Genomic DNA, 18923 nt, shown 5'->3' with positions numbered 1-18923 from the left:
ACACAACGCTCAAACACAACGCTCTGTTGGGGAAATACGACACAACTACGCAATATCACCCGCACATCAAATTGCCAATGAGAAAAATACCACGTACAAATACTCACGTTTTTTTTTTTTTCTTTCGGTTGTTTGGAGGGATCCGAGGCTATTCGCTTATTCTTTGTCGGTTGTTTGGAGGGATCCGAGGCTATTCACTTCTCTGCCCAAGACAGCGTCCTACGGCGAGAAAGTTCCTCCAAGACGGCGTCCGCTGGTGAGAAGGCGATGAACAGATGCCAGAAGATGTCGTCCACTGCAGAATTCCCGTCTCAATCGAATGGCTCTTACTTGAATGATCCTAGGACGAGCAACCCATTTGTCGCGATCCCGTCTGTGGAATGTATCCCAGCACGGAATACGGACGTAAATGTCCGGGCTTCAAGTAATCCACGTAGTGAACCAAAAGAGACGCAATAAACACAATTGTGTTTTAATCGGCCTTCTAGGGGTAAGGCACGAGTATTTATTGGCTCGATCACAAAAACCATGAAAGGTAACAAAAGGGAATATGCTGCACAAGCCGGCAGGAACTGTCGGCAACAGACGCTCCAACAGGACGCAGGTAAGATCCCTCGCGGCTCCAATCGACGGGCTCCGGGACTCGGAGGATACCAGGATGGAATACCGCACAAGGCCGCCAGGAACGGTCGGCCAGTAGCTCCAACACGAAGCCGGGAATCACTCGTTCTCTTCTGGAGTTACTCGCTCGTAAAATACAGAACGGTATTCGACCAGCCCAACTCGGCTGTCCGGAGGCTTCAAGGAAAACCCTTTTTATGATATTTCCCACTCGGAGCCTTCGAGCCGTGTCCGTCGCATAAGATGGCGACCGCGCTCTCTGACCCTCCACCAATCGCGTGAGGCTCAAAGCAGGTCACGTCACACGGTGGGCGGGGCACCAAATCTGGGTGAGAACAGGTGGTTTCACCGGTGGTTTCTCACAACATACACATACACATACATATACACATACATGCATATACACATACATACATACATATACATACATACATATACACATACATACATGCACATACATACATACACATACATACATGCATATACACATACATACATACATATACACATACATACATATACACATACATACATATACACATACATACATACATATACACATACATACATGCACATACATACATACACATACATACATGCATATACACATACATACATACGTATACACATACATACATATACACATACATACATATACACATACATACATACATACATATACACATACATACATACATATACACATACATACATATACACATACATACATACATACATATACACATACATACATACATATACACATACATACATACATACATACATATACACATACATACATACATATACACATACATACATATACATATACACATATGTAGCGGTTACCGGTAGCATGACATAATTACCCTGCACCGGCCGATGACGCAACCGGCGAGCGGTCACGTGTCCGGACTCGCCCGGGCGTGTTGAGACTTGCCTTTACCGGGCGAACGCTTGCCTTGCATACCACGCCCCGTTGAGAGGCGTGGCTTATCTATTTGCATACCACGCCCCGCCTGAGAGGCGTGACTTTTGTGTGTTGAGTTTCTGATATATATTGCCGCCCGTTAATGGGCTGATTCAGTGCTTTGGAGTGAGCTGGGAATAAATAGCTCAGAGAAACTTAATTCCTGGCGTCGTCCATTTTGTCCGATTTTATCGTGCGAGCACAGCTCCCACACATACATACATACATATACATATATGGTGACACAGCCATGGTGACATTTTGATCTTGTGCTTCATGTCTGCAGGGGATGCAAATTCAAGCGCCAGCTTTGTGAATGGAGCTACGAGCAAGAACCTCCCAGCTGTTCAAGCTATCACCCCATTGCCAGAAGACTGCATGGAAAACATTAGGTAATCAGATGGTATTCATAGAATACTTACCCTGCGCAGTCAACTTGGTGCGAGTGAACGTTTGTTTTTGAAGTTTTTTTTTCTTCTTTGATCCCATATGGCTGCCAGACCACGTGGCATAAATTTATATTCTCTAATATAATTGTTGCGTAGATCACGCTCAATAAATTTCAAAATTATCAGACGAAGCGTTGTCCCTGTCAATTTATGATGTCATAATGAAGGCACCAATTACGTCATCATTAACTTACCTTATTCCACATGGGGAGTACTTGACAATGAGCCATGTTTCAATTTTTTTCCATGGAGCGGGGTCAGAGATATAGAGGGGCAAAGTTTTTCGGTTTTTGCAAGATGGCACCTTTACTGCTCAACTATTACGTCATAATTATCTTTAAAATATTCTACAGGAGGAGATGCTCCTGTGGTGAAAATTTCGTGTTAATCGGTCCAAGAATTGCAGAGAAAAAAATTCCTACTGATCGAATCAAGCGTTGAACTTGCCGAATTATGACGTCATTATTATGGTACTGATGACATCATCATTAACATATCTTATTCCCCAAGGGGAGTGCTTGACATTGAGCCATATTTCAATTTTTCCAATGGAGTGGTTTAGGAGATATAGAGGTGCAACTTTTTTCGATTTTCCAAGATGGCGCCTGTATCACGTGACCAATGACGTCATAATTATCATTACAACAATTCTACAGGAGAAGCCGCTCATGTTCTGAAAAATTCATGTTCATCGGACTAACAGTTGCAGAGGAATTCTTTTTTCATACTGATCAGATCAAGCGTTGTACTTGTCGAATTATGACGTCATGATGAAGGCACCTATGACCATCATTAAACCACCTTTAGAGGCCATTTTTCCCCGCAAAGCGGGGGTTGGCCTTTTTCGGGAACCATGGTTGTTGTTGTTTTTTGGTCCCCTTTTTGAAGCAATGTTTCACGGCTGGATGCCCTTCCTGACGCCAACCCTTTTTGCCGCCTTTAACGACAAACAGGGAATTACCAGTGAACTGGTACTCAATTAGCCGACCTCGGAAGGATGACAGGCTGAGTCAACCCCCCTGGCGTTAATTCAGCGATCGACTGGGATTCGAACCCAGGATCCTAGGATCCTAAGCCGGCACCCTAGCCGCTAGCCCAACACCAGGGTATGACCATCATTAACATATGTTATTCCCCATGGGGTGTACTTGACAATGAGCCATGTTTTAATTTTTTCCATTAAGCAGTTTGGGAAATATAGAGGTGTAACCTTTTTTCCAATATGGCGTCCGTACCACGTGACCTACGACGTCATAATTATCAGCAAAAAAATCTACAGGCAGAGGCGCTCCTACGGTAAAATTTCATGTCGATCGGACCAACGGTTGCCGAGAAAAGGCAGACACTGCACATGTACGGCACACATACGGCGCACGTACGTAACCGATTTCTTAACCTCGCTTTTCGCTTCGCGATCGCAGGGTAAGCACACATACGCAACCGATTGCTTAACCCTGCTTTTTGCTTCGCGGTCGCAGGGTAATTACCATTGTCCCTAAACACAAGCTGAAACAATGAAACAAGCAATTTGGTGTGAAAACATTTTGCTACCCCGGAGACATGCTGAATGGAGAAGGTGGATCAGACTCGGCAACGGTTGCTCGAGTGAGATGTGCATGGAAGAAGTTTCGGGAATTGAGTGGCGTGCCGATGATGAGGGGAGTGTCGTTGAAGCTGAAGGGAAAGGTGTATGCTGCATGTGTGAGAAGTGTTATGATTTATGGGAGCGAGACATGGGTAATGAACGTAGAGCAGCAACGAAGGCTGGAAAGGGTGGAAATGCGAATGGTTCGGTGGATGTGCGGAGTATCGTTGAGAGAGAGGAAGACAAATGATGAATTGCGAAAGATGATGGGAATAGAGCCTGTGATTGATGCTGTGAAGAGGAACAGGTTGAGATGGTTTGGTCATGTGTTGAGGAAGGATGAAAGTGACCGGTTGAGAAGAGTGATGGAAATGAATGTGGAAGGAAGTCGAGGACGGGGAAGACCGAGAAAGACTTGGCTAAAGACGGTGGAAGAAGAAATGCGGGCAAGGGGGTTAACAAGGAGAGATGCAGAAAATAGGGCAAAATGGAGAAGCTTGTCATGGGAACCGCAAGGCTAACCCTCGCTCTTGCAGGGAAAATGGCCTTAAAATGCCTGTTGTGTTGTTTGTTGTACATAAACTACATATTCCCTTCTGCATGCTCATGTTATTTGACTCCAATTGGAGGTAGATGACGGAATCTCATAGAAAAGATAGGATCGTATAGTTATTGCATGGTACGTGGATGCGTACGAGACATCTCAATGTATTTAAGCAAGGAAACTGGAGCTTAAGATTGATTATGTGTCTTCACACAGGGGGTGAAGCTGTGTTAACGAGATCGGGATTAAGGTTAGTTTCCCCCGGTATGTGATTGCCTCCTGTGGCTTTTCCCTACGTTTTTACAACTACAACACAGCTGGCCATAAAATCTCCGTTTAAACAACAACCACAGGGACCGTGGACAGCACCCGGACATTGCTGATCGGCAAGTAAGCCACGCCTTAATGATGCTCACGCCAAGCAAAGCCGGCAGGCCGTGCCCCAAAGTTCGTTATTGGTCGAGCAAGACCATGGGGTGATTCGTTGGGGCTCGGCGATTGGCCAGTGTGAGGTCAGAGCGAGAAAGTTCTCGGGGAAAAAGGACCGTTGAAAGAAGAATCACTCCCTTGGGTTTTTGTGCAGGAGGAGGAAGGGCGCCATCTTTTTCCATTGTTATGCTGGTGATTTTAGTGCGCTTTGGAAGGAGCATGGAGCTTTTGCTGCGCTGGTAGCATCTCGACAGAGGTGGGCAACATTTGGGCTCATCAAGGAGCTGGGGCCTGCTTGGCACTTGGTGGTGGAGGCGAAAGAGGGCCGTCTTGACCGCTTGCCTCACGCCTGGGCGTCTTTGACGTGTGGTGCCGGCGCCATTTTGGTGCGCTCTGGCACGAGAGACATCGGACAGGACCATCGCCATCGCCTTTGCAAAATAACTCTTTGGGACAGCTAAGTGCACAAAAAGGCCATTGTATTTCATTTTATTTTCCCCTGTGTGTCCGCTGTGGAATTGAGGACCGTTTTGGCTATTCCTCCAAGGCTGGTGTTCATCGGCTTCCGGACAGGACAGCAGTGACACCTCTTGACCTTTTCACATTTTGTTCTTTTCGAGCCTGAATTAAAAAACGATGAAATTGAGATTTTTTTTGCCACTGAACTACACATAATCTTATTATTTATATTTTATATCTTCTTCTATATCTATATAAAAGAAAGTTTTTGTTTGTTTGTTTGTCTGCACGCGCTAATCTCCTGAACGGTGAGAGATAGGAGGAAACCTCTGAAACAAAAAATATCGGGACGGGCCCGGGAAGGTTATAGGTTAGGTGGCGAGGCCGGTCGAGGCCGCATCGGCCGGGCTGGGCCCATTTCGCAATAAAGCTTCTTCTTCTTTCAAAATTATCCTGAAGTACAACTCATGCACTTAATAGGAATATCTGACTGATTGCAACACATGCTTTCAAAATTCTCTCTCGCGGGGCCCGACAGAAGAAAGAACAAGGAATCGTTGAGCACGAACTGATACTGGGCTCGCGTCAGACCTATCAGAAGATCAGAAGATTAAATTCACTCAAAAAGAACCCGGGCAACGCCGGGTGCATTCAGCTAGTAACCCATAATGTCAGAGTGGATTTCTTTGAGAAATTCTTACGAGGGCTTCGGCTACAACTCTGGATTCGTACCTGAACTAAAATAGTCTTGTTCTTGAAACATAACCTACCCATCCACCTTGTTTCTGCTGAATCCGTCCACATCTTGTTGACATATCGTACTATATATAGTGTTTTGTCCTATTTCTCAATGTTGAAGAATCACTGGAAAAGTTCTAGTATCTGGATCTTCACCAAAATCTAATCATTTCATCCTTGTCGCACACCCAACCTGCTCAGCAAATTTCGTCTGAATTTGTGAACAACTTTTTGAGATATCCTGTTCACAGACAGACAAACAAACACAAACAGATAGATGAGCGGTGAAAACATAACCTCCAACCACAATCGGTGGCGGAGGTAAATATCTAATCTACGACCTGAGGTGAGTTGGAGAGTGAAGATTTATATCTGACTTCATCGTTCACGTACTTTGGTGGCCATATTGGATTGAAAATGAAAACGTAAAAAATCTTCTCCAGAATAGCTTAACCGATCAATGCGAAACTTCATACATATGATCGATTAGCCCTGGGGAATATAGTTTCAATTTTTTTCATATTCACCTTCATTGAAGCAATTTAGCTTTAATGGGCGCAAAAGAGTGATTGTTAACCCTTTGAGTACGGGATTTTGTTTTGGATAAAAATACCTCCGGTACGGGATTAATTTGGCATTTTGGTACGGGAATGCAACCACGTACTGACGATCTATTTATAGATATAGTCGATGATGTGTAGTAACGTCATCCGTACACAAAACTTTTTCGCGGGTTGCGGCACTGTACGTCATCCGTACTCAAAGGGTTAAGTAACCTAATAATCAATCAATAATTAATAAAGGTCCAGATAATGGCAATGTATGTGACATAATCAGGTGCATGGATGGCACGGGTATATGGACCATAATAGCAGTGTGTTACGCTAACGTGGTATTTTTGTTCAGAATGAGTGCGCGAGGCAAGATCAGGTGCTTTACCGATAACCGCTCTAGTTACCCTCGCCTGAGGAGAGGGTATTGCATTTGAGTCCATTTGTCTGTACGTTTGTCTGTCCGTCTGTCTGTTTGTCTGTCCGCACAGAATAAATATGGTTTTCTCTGCAACCGTTGGTCCAATTGACAGCAAATTCTTCACCACAGGTGCAACTCAACCTGTAGAGTTTTTTAAATGATAATTATGATGTCATAGGTCACGTGGTATGGGCGCCATCTTGGAAAAAACGAAAAACTGTGCACCTCTATATCTCCAAAAGCGCTGCATCGAAAAAATTGAGACATGGATCATTGTAAAGATCTCTCCATGGGGAATAAAAGATGTTAATGATGATGTCATCGGTGCCTCCATTACGACGTCATAATTCGACAAGCACAAAATGTCATCTGATCAAGATGAAATTTCTTGAGCATCATCTTGGGATACATTGGTTGAGAAAAAAATAATAATGATGTCATCGGTCACGTGGTTCGGCTGCCATAATTTGTTTTAACACAAAAGCCTTAAAAACCACTGAAGACGCATCCTGGCAAGGGTCTGCAATCTCCGATTGCGCTTTCTAGTTGTATATGTAATCTTGTTGGCCCGATTTTAAATACTCTTTTTAGCATTCTGACAAGTTAACAAAATTGTTTCTAGTTCATTGTCCTCCCTTACCAAACTTGCAACCCCCCAAACTTTGAGGGGAATTAAATAAAAGTGTTCAACATTGTATGAAATAATCTATATGGTAAATTGTGTAAATATGAGGTAAGTAAGATGAATGGAATGATACCAGGATGACAAAAAGTGAACCAAAAATGGGATATCCTGCTGCTGATGGCGCCGTCACTCGCTCTTTAACTTTTGTTGTCCTTCCCTTGCAACAGTATCACCACAAAGCTAGAACGAGCCTTAGAAAAGGTTGCCCCTCTACTCCGGGAAATATTTGTGGACTTCGCGCAGTTTCTTTCCCGCACACTGCTTGGCAGCCATGGACAGGAATTGCTCATTGAAGGTAAAGTGAAGCCTCCAAACGAATGTCAAAATTGTTACATTATTCCACTATACGTAATACATCTGTATTGTCTCGTAAATGTTAAAATGTTCTCAAATTTATCTGCAAATCATTAAAAATATATATTTCGCCATGTCGCTCTGTCACCATCTCTGTCTTTCTGTCTCTCTGTTCCTCTGTCGCCATCTCTGTCTTTCTGTCTCTCTGTTGCCATCTCTGTCTTTCTGTCTCTCTGTCGCCATCTCTGTCTTTCTGTCTCTCTGTCGCCATCTCTGTCTTTCTGTCTCTCTGTTCCTCTGTTACCATCTCTGTCTTTCTGTCTCTCTGTCACCATCTCTGTCTTTCTGTCTCTCTGTCTCTCTGTCTCTCTGTCGCGATCTCTGTCTTTCTATCTCTCTGTCGCGATCTCTTTCTTTCTGTCTCTCTGTCTCTCTGTCTTACTGTCTCTTTGTCGCGATCTCTGTCTTTCTGTCTCTCTGTCGCCATCTGTCTTTCTCTCTCTCTCTGTCGCCATCTCTGTCTTTGTCTCTCTGTCGCGATCTCTTTCTTTCTGTCGCTCTGTCGTCATCTCTGTCTTTCTCTCTCTCTGTCGCGATCTCTGTCTCTCTGTCGCAATCTCTTTCTTTCTGTCTCTCTGTCACCATCTCTGTCTTTCTGTCTCTCTGTTCCTCTGTCGCCATCTCTGTCTCTCTGTTCCTCTGTCGCCATCTCTGTCTTTCTGTCTCTCTGTCGCCATCTCTGTCTTTCTGTCTCTCTGTCGCCATCTCTGTCTTTCTGTCTCTCTGTCGCCATCTCTGTCTTTCTGTCTCTCTGTTCCTCTGTTACCATCTCTTTCTTTCTGTCTCTCTGTCTTACTGTCTCTTTGTCGCGATCTCTGTCTTTCTGTCTCTCTGTCGCCATCTGTCTTTCTCTCTCTCTCTGTCACCATCTCTGTCTTTGTCTCTCTGTCGCGATCTCTTTCTTTCTGTCGCTCTGTCGTCATCTCTGTCTTTCTCTCTCTCTGTCGCGATCTCTGTCTCTCTGTCGCAATCTCTTTCTTTCTGTCTCTCTGTCACCATCTCTGTCTTTCTCTCTCTCTGTCGGCATCTCTGTCTTTCGGTCTCTCTGTCGCCATCTCTGTCTTTCTGTCTCTCCCCTCTCTCTCTCCCTCTCTTCCTCTCGCTCTCTTCCTCCTCCCTCTCTCCCTCCCTCTCTCTCTCCATCTCTCTCTCCCTCACTCTCTCTCCCTCGCTTTCTCTCCCTCGCTTTCTCTCCCTCGCTTTCTCTCCCTCGCTCTCTCTCCCTCGCTCTCTCTCCCTCGCTCTCTCTCCCTCGCTCTCTCTCCCTCGCTCTCTCTCCCTCGCTCTCTCTCCCTCGCTCTCTCTCCCTCGCTCTCTCTCCCTCGCTCTCTCTCCCTTGCTCTCACCATCTCTTCCTCTCCCTCTCTCTGTCTCTCTCTCGGTCTCTCTCTCTGTCTCTCTCTCTCTCTGTCTCTGTTTCTCTCTCTCCCTCTTTCTTTCCCCCCCCCCCTCTCTCTCTCTCTCTCCCTCTCTTTCTCTCTCCCCCCCCTCTCTCTCTCCCACTCACTCTCTCCCCTTCTCTCTCTCCCTCTCTCTCTCTCCCCCCCTCTCTCTCCCCCTCTCTCTCTCCCTCCCCCCCTCTCTCTCTTCCCTGCAAATGTCTGCTGCTCTTCTTCTGCTCCAATCGGTTCTTCTGATGATGTGCTTGTTAAAGTGGACGTCTCTCTGGCCATTCTCAGAGAGCCTCCTCAGCGCCGACGAGTCTGACATTTCACTCAGGCCGACTGGGACGGTCTTCAAGCAGCCATCAATCATCTGGACTGGTCTCCCATCTCTACTTCCTCTGACATCAACTCTTCCTGGGAATTCTTCCAAAGCAAACTGCTCTCTCTCATGCACAGATTTATCCCATCTCATCTTCAGTTGTCATACCCTTCCTCCCGTCCATGGTACACTGAATCTTGTGGTGAAGTAGTTGCCCTGAAACAACTTGCCTGAGGCTCCTGGAAGGCTAATCCAACTGAAGGTAATCTCAGTTCCTTCCACCAAGCTCAGAACAAGTGTGTGTCCACCCTCAGGAGTGCCAGGAAGCACTATCTCTCCACACTCAAGAATGAACTCTCAAACCTGTCTCCTTCCTCCAAATCCTGGTGGTGTCTGGTCAAATCTGTTTCTGGTGATTGTTCCCCCTCCATCCCCCCCCTTACCTCAAATGGCTACACAGTTGACACCACACGTGACAAAGCCGAATGCCTCAACTCTGTGTTTGCCTCAAAATCTTGTGTCCCAAACCCATCTCTCTCTGTTCCCACCTTACCCAGTCGAACCCAGCTGCTCCTGGACTCGGCGTCCTTCTCTCCTGACAAGGTGGAGAAGTTTTTGTCAAACCTCGACTCTGATTCTGCAACTGGACCAGACGGCATCAGCCCACAGGTCCTAAAATCCTGCTCTGCCGCTCTATCTCACCCTCTCTCTGTTCTCTTCACCCTCTGTTTTGCTCAAGGTCATCTACCATTAGCTTGGAAATCAGCAAACATTACCGCTTTACACAAAAAAGGTGCAAAAACAGATCCTTGCAACTACAGATCAATCGGCCTGCTCCCAATTATCAGCAAATCCATGGAATCCATCACTGCTTCGGATATCAAATCCTTCCTCTTCTCCAATGGCTTGATCTCCAATCATCAATTTGGATTCAGATCAGGTCATTCTACTCTGGACATGCTGCTTCTGCTGTCTCAACAATGGATGGAGGTCCTCAATGCCAAACAGGAAATTGGAGCTGTCTCCCTTGACATATCACGTGCCTTCGATACGGTCTGGCACCCCGCTCTGCTCACCAAACTCTCCTCCTATGGTATCCTTGGAAATCTCCACGCATGGCTGGCGGACTTCCTCTCGAGTCGTAGTCAACGTGTGGCCCTGAATGGGTTTCTCTCATCTCCCCTTCCTGTTTAGGCCGGAGTTCCCCAAGGCAGTGTTCTGGGCCCTGTGCTTTTTCTGGTCTTCATCAATGATCTCTCTGACTATCTTGAATATCCTCTCTGTCTCGTTGCTGATGACTCCACTCTCTGCCACTCCATTCCTCATCCCTCAGATCGGCAGTCTGCAGCCTCCTCACTCTCTGCAGACCTGGACAAAATCACAGACTGGGCAAACAAGTGGAACATGTCTTTCAATCCTGACAAATCTCACACTCTTACGATGTCTCTCCGAAAAGACCGACTGGACAACCCTCCCATCCACTTTCTGAATAATCCTCTCCAATAAGTTCTGTCACTCAAGCTTTTGGGTCTCACTATCTGCCATGATCCTTCCTGGGAAAACCACATTTCAAATCTGGCAGTGCTCTGTCCCCCAAATATTCCTGCAGGATGCACAAGATCTGCCAGCAACCCTCTTCTTGTGAAACTGCCAAAATCAAGACTCTCTGCTCACCTTCACTCTTTCATTCCTCTTTTCTCCCGCCTCTGGAACAAACTCCCTCACTCTATTCAATCCCACTCCTCCCTCCAGGTCTTTAAAACAGCTGTTCACCACCATCTCTTATCTACCTTCCCCCATCCAAAACCTTGATCTTTTCTGCCGCCGTTAAAACACCCCAAATCCGCCTCTTTCAATCCCCAACTTCTTTCCTGAAATTCCTAGAAGTGTTCATTTGCTTTATACCATGTACCCCTGCCTCATCCCCCAGCCTTCCCCCTTCCACAGATCTACCGACGTCCCTGTTCTCTTTTGTTGTTGTGCTTGTGTGCTTCCCTCTCCCTTTTGTCTCCCACTCCCTTCATTGTATGTTTTATGTGTCTGTGCATGTTTTCATGTTCAATGTGGTAGGTCTTACACGAACGAGACTTGATTCTGTGTACAATTTTTTTTTTAAATTTATTTATAATGATGTATGAATGTGGGCGTAGGCATATCAGTCAACGTGGTGACGTCGAAGAGTGCCATTCTACTTACTGCAATGGATTAACAAGGGGTTCACAAGATTGAACATAAAAGTCATATTTACTGTAATGGATCAACAATGGAATATAAGATATTTTTTTTTCTTTTTTTTTTCGTATACTGAATCGAGGGTCGTGAAAGAGCTAACATTTATTTCACAAACAAATCAACCAGGCAAACAAAGTATATAAAAAGAGGGAGCGGAAGACAAAATGGGGAGAGATGGGGAAGCACACAAACACAACATTTGAGAGCAAGGAGATGTGTGGGAGGTAGAGGGCTTGGGGGGAGGAGGCGTGGGAAGGGGGGGGGGGGGGGAGAAGTATAAAACACAAGCACACCAAGGACTTCCAGGACAGAAGTTGGTATTTCAAAAAAGTGGATTTGAGGTGAAATTAACGGGGGTAGAAAAGATCAAGGTTTTGGATGGGGGAAGATAAGAGATGGTGGTGAACAGCTGTTTTAAAGACCTGGAGGGTGGAGTGGGATTGAAGAGAGTGAGGGAGTTTGTTCCAGAGGTGGGAGAAAAGAGGAATGAAGGAGTGAAGGTGAGCAGAGAGTCTTGATTTTGGCAGTTTAACCATAAGAGGGTTGCCGGCAGATCTTGTGCGACCTGAAGGAATATTTGGGGGACAGAGCCCAGAGAGAGCTGGGGGGGCAAGGCCAGAGAGGAGTCAATAGAAGACGGAAAGACCACCAACCTGCCTGCAGTGAGTGAGTGAAAGGCCCTTGGAGTTAGCGTCATCGCGGGAGATTCCAATGATTCTGAACGCTTTGGTTTCAGCAGCGTGAAGACGAGCTAGGTGTGAGGCAGGAGCACCAGCCCAGAGGGGAGAGCAGTATTCCATTGAGCTGCGGATGAAAGCCTCGTTTCTTGGTGAGGAGCTCAGGTGTGCCAAGGAAGGACTTCGCACGACGGAGGATGCCCAGTCGGCGACTGGTTTTTGAGGCCAGATTTGAAATGTGGTTTTCCCAGGAAACATCATGGCAGATAGTGAGACCCAAAAGCTTGAGTGACAGAACTTCTTGGAGAGGATTATTCAGAAAGTGGATGGGAGGGTTGTCCAGTCGGTCTTTTCGGAGAGACATCGTAAGAGTGTGAGATTTGTCAGGATTGAAAGACATGTTCCACTTGTTTGCCCAGTCTGTGATTTTGTCCAGATCTGCACAGAGTGAGGAGGTTGCAGACTGCCGATCTGAGGGATGAAGAATGGAGCGACAGAGAGTAGAGTCTTCAGCAAAGAGATAGAGAGGATTTTCAAGAGAGTCAGAGAGATCATTAATGAAGACCAGAAAAAGCACAGGGCCCAGAACACTGCCATGGGGAACTCCAGCCTGAACAGGAAGAGGAGATGAGAGAAACCCATTCAGGGCCACACGGTGACTACGACTAGAGAGGAAGTCCGCCAGCCATGCGTGGAGATTTCCATGGATACCAAAGGAGGAGAGTTTGGTGAGCAGTGCGGGGTGCCAGACCGTATCGAAGGCACGTGATATGTCAAGGGAGACAGCTCTAATTTCCTGTTTGGCATTGAGGACCTCCATCCATTGTTGAGAAAGCAGAAGCAGCATGTCCAGAGTAGAGTGACCAGGTCTGAAACCAAATTGATGATCAGAGATCAAGCCATTGGAGAAGAGGAAAGATTTCATATCTGAAGCAATGATGGATTCCATGACTTTGCTGATAATTGGGAGAAGGCTGATTGGTCTGTAGTTGCTAGGATCTGTTTTTGCACCTTTTTGTGCAAAGCGGTGAAGTTGGCTGATTTCCAAGCAGATGGCAGATGACCTTGAGCAAAAGAGAGGGTGAAGAGAACAGAGATAGGGAGTGAAAGAGCGGAAGAACAGGATTTTAGTACCCGTGGGCTGATGCCGTCAGGTCCAGTTGCAGAATTAGAGTCGAGGGTTGACAGAAACTTTTCCACCTTGTCAGGAGGAAAGGACACAGAGTCCAGGAGCAGCTGGGTACGACTGGGTACGGTGGGTACAGAGAGGGATGGGTTTGGGACACAAGATTTCAAGGCAAACACAGAGTTGAGGCATTCAGCTTTTTCACGTGCGGAGTCAGCCGTGTAGCCGTTTGAGGTGAGGGAGGGGATGGAGAGGGAACAAACACCAGAAACAGATTTGACCAGACGCCACCAGGATTTGGAAGAGGGAGACAGATAAGAGAGTTCGGTCTTGAGAACGGAGAGATATTGTTTCCTGGCTCTCCTGAGGGTGGACACACACTTGTTTTGGGCTTTGTGAAAGGAAATGAGATTTCCTTCCGTTGGATTTGCTTTCCAGGAGACGAAGTCAAGTTGTTTCTGGGCAACAGCCTCACCACAAGAATCCGTGTACCATGGACGGGAGGAAGGGTATGACAACTGAAGACGAGATGGGATAAATGTGTGCATGGGAGAGACCAATTTCCTTTGAAGAATTCGCAGGATGAGTTGATGTCAGAGGCGGGAGAGATGAGAGACCAGTCCAGCTGATTGATCGCTGCTTGAAGACCGTGCCAGTTGGCCTGAGTGAAATGCCAGACTCGTCGACGCTGAGGAGGCTCTCTGAGAATGGTCAGAGAGATGTCCACTTTAACAAGCACATGATCAGATGAGCCGATTGGAGCAGAAGAAGAGCAGCAGACATTTTCAGGGAAGTTAGTCATAACCAAGTCCAGAAGAGAAGATGCTCCGTTGACTGAGATCCGGGTCGGGAAATTGACAGATTGTGTCAGTCCCAGTGAGTCGCAGAAGTCCTTTGCTGAAGAGCCATGGCTGGTGAGAGAGGTACTCACACCCAGCCAACTGGCATGGTGACAATTGAAATCACCACATATGAGGAAGAGAGAGTTGGGATGGGTAGATAGAAGTTGGTCCATATTATCAGACAGCGAGATGTAGATGGAGTCATCACTGTTTGGTGGACGGTAGAACACACATATGAACAAAAGGTGGGAGCGAAGGGGAAGCCGTAGCCAAAGGTATTCCTGGGGGTGAGGTGGAGAGAGGGCAGTGCAGGGCGAGTGAGGAAGAGTTTTTTTTATTAAGATAGCAACCCCACCTCCAGGACGAGGCTCAGGTCTATCATACCGGAGGAGGGAGTAACCTGGGAGAGATACCAAGGAATCAGAGACATCATGAAGGAGGAAAGTTTCTGTTAAGCAGATCACGTCTGGTTTGTCAGAAGCAACCTGTCTGGAGAGATCAGTCAAGTTTGAGCGAAGGCCCGGGATGTTTGAGGTCCATACCGTTAATGAAGAGGAAGGGGGAGCATCGGATACAGAACAGGGAGGAGGGGGGGAGGGGTAGGGTAAGATGTGGAAGAGGAGGAAGAGGTAGGGAGAGCTGTTGAAGGTGTGTCAGAGATTTCAGAACAGCTTGGAGAAAGGGAAGAATGGGGTGGCCAAAAGGTTTGATGGTGATTGGGTGAGGAACAGTGAGGTGTTATTTGAGGAGGGGGAAGAGCGAGGCAGAAGGTTGGGGGAGATGAAGGTGAAAGTTGGAAGGGGGAAGAAGCAGGGAGGACGCTTTGAGGAGGAGGGGTGAGAGGGGAGTCTAGGAGGGGAGGAGCGAGGGAGAGTCTCGGAGGGGAGGGGTGTGGGGGGAGTTTAGGAGGGAAGGGGCAAGGGGGCAGATTTGAAAGGGATGGGTGATGGGGAGGATTTGGAGGGGGGGGGGGGGCAAGGGGGAAGATTTGAAAGAGATGGGTTATGGGGAAGATTTGGAGGGGAGGGGCAAAGGGGTAGATTTGGAGGGGAGGGGTGATGGGGAAGTTTTGGAAGGGAGGGGTGATGTGGAAGTTTTGGAGGGAAGGGGTGATGGGGAAGATTTGGAGGGGAGGGGCAAGGGGGAATATTTGAAAGGGATGGGTGATGGGGAAGATTTGGAGGGGAGGGGCAAGTGGGAATATTTGAAAGAGATGGGTGATGGGGAAGATTTGGAGGGGAGGGGCAAGGGGGTAGATTTGGAGGGGAGGGGTGATGGGGAAGTTTTGGAGGAGAGGGGTGATGGGGAAGTTTTGGAGGGAAGGGTTGATGGGGAAGATTTGGAGGGGAGGGCAAGGGGGAAGATTTGAAAGGGATGGGTGATGGGGAAGATTTGAAAGGGATGGGTGATGGGAAAGATTTGGAGGGAACGGGAAAGGGGGAATATTTGAAAGAGATGGGTGATGGGGAAGATTTGGAGGGGAGGGGCAAGGGGTTAGATTTGGAGGGGAGGGGTGATGGGGAAGTTTTGGAGGGGAGTGGTGATGGGGAAGTTTTGGAGGGAAGGGGTGATGGGGAAGATTTGGAGGGGAGGGGCAAGGGGGAAGATTTTAAAGGGATGGGTGATGGGGAAGATTTTGAGTGGAGGGGCAAGGGGGAATATTTGAAAGAGATGGGTGATGGGGAAGATTTGGAGGGGAGGGGCAAGGGGGTAGAATTGGAGGGGAGGGGTGATGGGGAAGTTTTGGAGGGGAGGGGTGATGGGGAAGTTTTGGAGGGGAGGGGTGAGATTGGATTTTGAAAAGGGTACTATAATGGGGAACGAACATTTATTGCAAAATGAGTTTCTTGAGACCTTCGAGTCAAAAATACGTTTGAGGACGCTGAAGGAGGGGTGGAGTGCAGGAGAGTTTAGGGAATGTATGAAAGAGGCACTGTAAGAGATGGAATTTTTTTTTGGAATGAATAGATTTTGTGAGCAAGTCAAAAGCATCCTTTTATAGAAGAAGAAGAAAAAGGTGTTATAATATACGACAGAATACAGTTCTTCTGGGGAAAGTTCAAACATTTTTAACAACATGATCACGAACAACGTGATCGAAGAACGAACGAACAAATGAGAACAACGAATAAACGAATAAGAACAAAGAGTAAGGTTAAAAAAAAAATTTTTCTTTTTCATTTTTTTGAGTTGAGATTTTAAACAAGGAAGTATGGGGTGAAAGACTGGGACAAAAACAGAGAACGAGAGTAATTGCAGCGCAATCAACGAACCGCTGAGAGAAAAACAAAGCCTCAAGGTCGGACACGGGTGCCTACTAGGCCTCAGAATACGCGACACGAATTAACCGACGATTTTGTATACATGTATGAAAAAGTAACACCGAGAATCTTCCTGAAGACACACTTTTGGTACACACACCAAAAGATAGATACAGTTTCGACAAAAACACAATTGTGAAAAAATTACTTAACTTCGAAAGCGTGAGCGCATGGACAGCTTCGGAAAAACGTGACCTCCAATCTTGCGCATGCGCAATCAATCTACGAACATAAAAGATTGAACATAAAAGTTATATTTACTGTAATGGATCAACAATGGGATATGTGATTAAACATAAAAGTCGTATTTACTGTAATGGATCAACAATGGGTTATAAGATTGAACATAAAAGTTATATTTGCTGAAATGGATCAACAATGGGATACGAGATTGAACATAAAAGTTATATTTACTGTAATGGATCAACAATGGGTTATAAGATTGAACATAAAAGTTATATCTGCTGTAATGGATCAACAATGCGATATAGGATTGAACATAAAAGTTATATTTACTGTAATGGATTAACAATGGGATATAAGATTGAACATAAAAGTTATATTTACTGTAATGGATCAACAATGGGACACAAGATTGAACATAAAAGTCATATTTACTCTTATGGATCAACAATGGGACACAAGATTGAACATAAAAGTTATATTTGCTGTAATGGATCAACATTGGGATACATGATTAAACATAAATGTCATATTTACTGTGATGGATCAACAATGGGATCCATGATTAAACATAAAAGTTATATTTACTGTAATGGATCAACAATGGGATATAAGATTGAACATAAAAGTCATATTTACTCTAATGGATCAACAATGGGAACAAGATTGAACATACAAGTTATATTTTTGCTGTAATGGATCAACATTGGGAAACATGATTAAACATAAAAGTAATATTTACTGTGATGGATCAACATTGGGATCCATGATTAAACATAAAAGTCATATGCACTGGAATGGATCAACAATGGGATACATGATTAAACATAAAAGTCATATTTACTGTAATGGATCAACAATGGGATACAGGATTGAACATAAAAGTCATATGTTCTGTAATGGATCAACAATGGGATGCAGGATTAAACATAAAAGTCATATTTACTGTAATGGATCAACAATGGGATATGTGATTAAACATAAAAGTTATATTTACTGTAATGGGTCAACAATGGGATACATGATTAAACATAAAAGTTATATTTACTCTAATGGATCAACAATCGGATACATGATTAAATATAAAAGTTATATTTGCTGTAATGGATCAACAATGGGATACATGATTAAACATAAAAGTTATATTTACTGTAATGGATCAACAATGGGATATGTGATTAAACATAAAAGTTATATTTACTGTAATGGATCAACAATGGGATATGTGATTAAACATAAAAGTTATATTTACTGTAATGGATCAACAATGGGATACGTGATTAAACATAAAAGTTATATTTACTGTAATGGATCAACAATGGGATACATGATTAAACATAAAAGTTATATTTACTGTAATGGATCAACAATGGGATATAGGATTGAACATAAAAGTTATATTTGTTGTAATGGATCAACAATGGGATACAAGATTGAACATAAAAGTTATATTTACTGTAATGGATCAACAATGGGATACAAGATTAAACATAAAAGTTATATTTACTGCAATGGATCAACAATGGGATATAGGATTGAACATGAAAGTTATATTTGTTGTAATGAATCAACAATGGGATACAAGATTAAACATAAAAGTTATATTTGTTGTAATGGATCAACAATGGGATACAAGATTAAACATAAAAGTTATATTTACTGTAATGGATCAACAATGGGATATGTGATTAAACATAAAAGTTATATTTACTGTAATGGATCAACAATGGGATACAAGATTAAACATAAAAGTTATATTTGCTGTAATGGATCAACAATGGGATACAAGATTGAACATAAAAGTCATTTACTGTAATGGATCAACAATGGGATTCAAGATTAAACATAAAAGTTATATTTGCTGTCATGGATCAACAACGGGATACAAGATTAAACATAAAAGTTATATTTGCTCTAATGGATCAACAACGGGATACAAGATTGAACATAAAAGTCATTTACTGTAATGGATCAACAATGGGATACAAGATTAAACATAAAAGTTATATTTGCTGTAATGGATCAACAATGG

The 18923-nt window shown here is 44.7% G+C and overlaps 1 protein-coding gene across 1 annotated transcript in view; it reads left to right on the top strand.

The window, feature by feature from the left end:
- The window catches only part of LOC137437425 (neurobeachin), a 677671-nt gene that overhangs the window by 431294 nt on the left and 227454 nt on the right, over positions 1 to 18923 (top strand). The window contains exons 32-33 of the mRNA XM_078766839.1: positions 1878 to 1983; positions 7620 to 7747. Coding sequence (XP_078622965.1) covers positions 1878 to 1983; positions 7620 to 7747 — 234 coding nt within the window. The remainder of the gene's footprint in view (positions 1 to 1877; positions 1984 to 7619; positions 7748 to 18923) is intronic.

This window comes from Myxine glutinosa, chromosome 12 (genome assembly GCF_964187855.1).
Source record: "Myxine glutinosa chromosome 12, kmMyxGlut1.1, whole genome shotgun sequence".
In the NCBI taxonomy this organism is placed as follows: domain Eukaryota; kingdom Metazoa; phylum Chordata; class Myxini; order Myxiniformes; family Myxinidae; genus Myxine; species Myxine glutinosa.
This window is presented reverse-complemented; position numbering and strand designations above follow the sequence as displayed.